At 43.9% G+C, this 1,853-nt stretch overlaps 1 protein-coding gene across 1 annotated transcript; it reads left to right on the top strand.

Annotated features, from left to right (window-relative positions):
- The first annotated feature begins 230 nt into the window (after window positions 1-230).
- LOC104604623 (protein PHOSPHATE-INDUCED 1-like) lies at window positions 231-1,651 on the top strand. The gene has a single exon (XM_010269064.3). It carries the CDS (start codon window positions 606-608, stop codon window positions 1,548-1,550), a length of 945 nt encoding a protein of 314 aa, XP_010267366.2. The 5' UTR covers window positions 231-605; the 3' UTR covers window positions 1,551-1,651.
- The last annotated feature ends 202 nt before the right edge of the window (window positions 1,652-1,853 follow it).

Raw genomic sequence — 1,853 nt, 5'->3', positions numbered from 1 at the left:
TAATTATAGGCTTAAAGAAAGTAGATAATCTTAGATTTAAGCTTTAAAGAAAGATCCGCAAAGATAAAAAATTGAAAGAAATAAGCCCAATGACATCTACTCTGGGTTACTAAGCTTATTTATACAATGGTAATGATAAAAGATGATACCAACGAAAGTGCACAGGAGGCTGCCTCTCCCACAAACACATGTAGCCCAATCCCACTTCCGTCCCTTTCCATGCAAATCAGCGGCTGCGAAACCAGCCTCTCCAACCAAAATCCAAAATCTCTGCACAAAAAACAATTAAAAAACAGGGTCGGCTACCCAGATTCCTCCCTCACTTGTCATCTCTCTGAATCCTCGTGACCCCCTTCTTTCTCTTTTTCTTTTATTATTTCTTCAACTAGCGAAGCTACATCTACAGAGGAAGTAAGATCAAAGTCAGCTACCAAAAGGAATCCAATTTGCCTAGCTAGTTCACTCACCTATTTATACTCGCATGCTCTCACCCCACAAGCTCACAACACATCCCATCTGATTCTCACCAACACAGACCAAACGCCTCTCTCTCTCTCTCTCTCGTTCCGTTTGATTGTCAAACCCTTTTTCTTTCTTTGCTGGAAATGGGTTTCTCTGAATCCTTTAAAACAACCTTTTTTCTTATCATACTCATTCATCCCAATTTCACCAATCTGTGCTCTGGAGCTAGAAAGCTCACAGCTCTTTACCAGCCACCACCTATGCTTCTGACATATCATAATGGAGCTTTACTCGAAGGAGAACTCCCTGTCTCTATTCTGTGGTACGGTAAATTCACCCCATCTCAGAAATCCATTGTTGCAGACTTTTTGGTCTCTCTTACCCCACAACAACAAAAGGCTTCCTCGTCTACAGAAGCACCTTCGGTTTCTCAGTGGTGGAAAACCATCGAGACCTACATGAAGAATGCCGGGAAGAAGGGGACTCGGATCATTTTATCTGACCAAATCATCGATGAGAAGTACTCTATGGGAAAAACCTTGAAAAGATCCCAGATTTCCGAGTTGGTCCAGAAAGCCGATCCCAAACTCGGAAGTCTCGTAATCATTCTGACGGCGAAGGACGTTGCGGTGGAGGGGTTCTGTATGAGCAGCTGCGGTTTTCATGGCTCGGACTCGAAGAAGAAGTCGGCCTACATCTGGGTTGGCAACTCCGAGATTCAGTGCCCGGGTCAATGCGCGTGGCCATTCCACCAGCCCATCTACGGACCACAAACCCCACCGTTGGGTGCGCCCAATGAGGACGTGGGCTTGGATGGCATGGTCATAAATGTAGCCAGTCTTTTGGCCGGAACTGTAACTAATCCTTTCGGGAATGGATATTACCAGGGTTCCGGCGATGCGCCCATGGAAGCGGCCTCGGCTTGTCCGGGAGTATACGGTAAGGGCGCTTATCCGGGTTACGCCGGAGACTTATTGCTGGACCCGAGCACGGGTGCAAGCTACAATGCGCAGGGTGTCAACGGGAGGAAGTATCTGTTACCGGGGATATTCGACCCTTCTACTTCTTCATGTTGGACCATCGTGTGATTTTTACTAGCAAGGGGTAGGACGCGTGTCCTCTCCAAGTGCAATCTGTTGTACATATGTAAGCAAAATGATTAATCGTATTTCATTCTTTGTGTTTGGCAGTTTGAGCACCAATAGTTCATATTTCTCTTTGATTGTGTACTAATGAGAATATATTTATTCTTCAAAATAAAACGCTCTTGAGCTTGTCCTAATTTAAAATATAAAAACCTTTCCGGAAGTTTCTGACAATCATAAAAATCTCTCCTATAATTTTATTTTAATAAAAACTTCTTCTGAATTTTTAAAGAATTCGACAAAAAC

Source organism: Nelumbo nucifera, chromosome 5 (genome assembly GCF_055504915.1).
Source record: "Nelumbo nucifera cultivar China Antique chromosome 5, China Antique-T2T, whole genome shotgun sequence".
Lineage (NCBI taxonomy): Eukaryota > Viridiplantae > Streptophyta > Magnoliopsida > Proteales > Nelumbonaceae > Nelumbo > Nelumbo nucifera.
The sequence above is the reverse complement of the archived record's forward strand: the minus strand, read 5'-3'. Positions and strand labels throughout refer to the sequence as shown.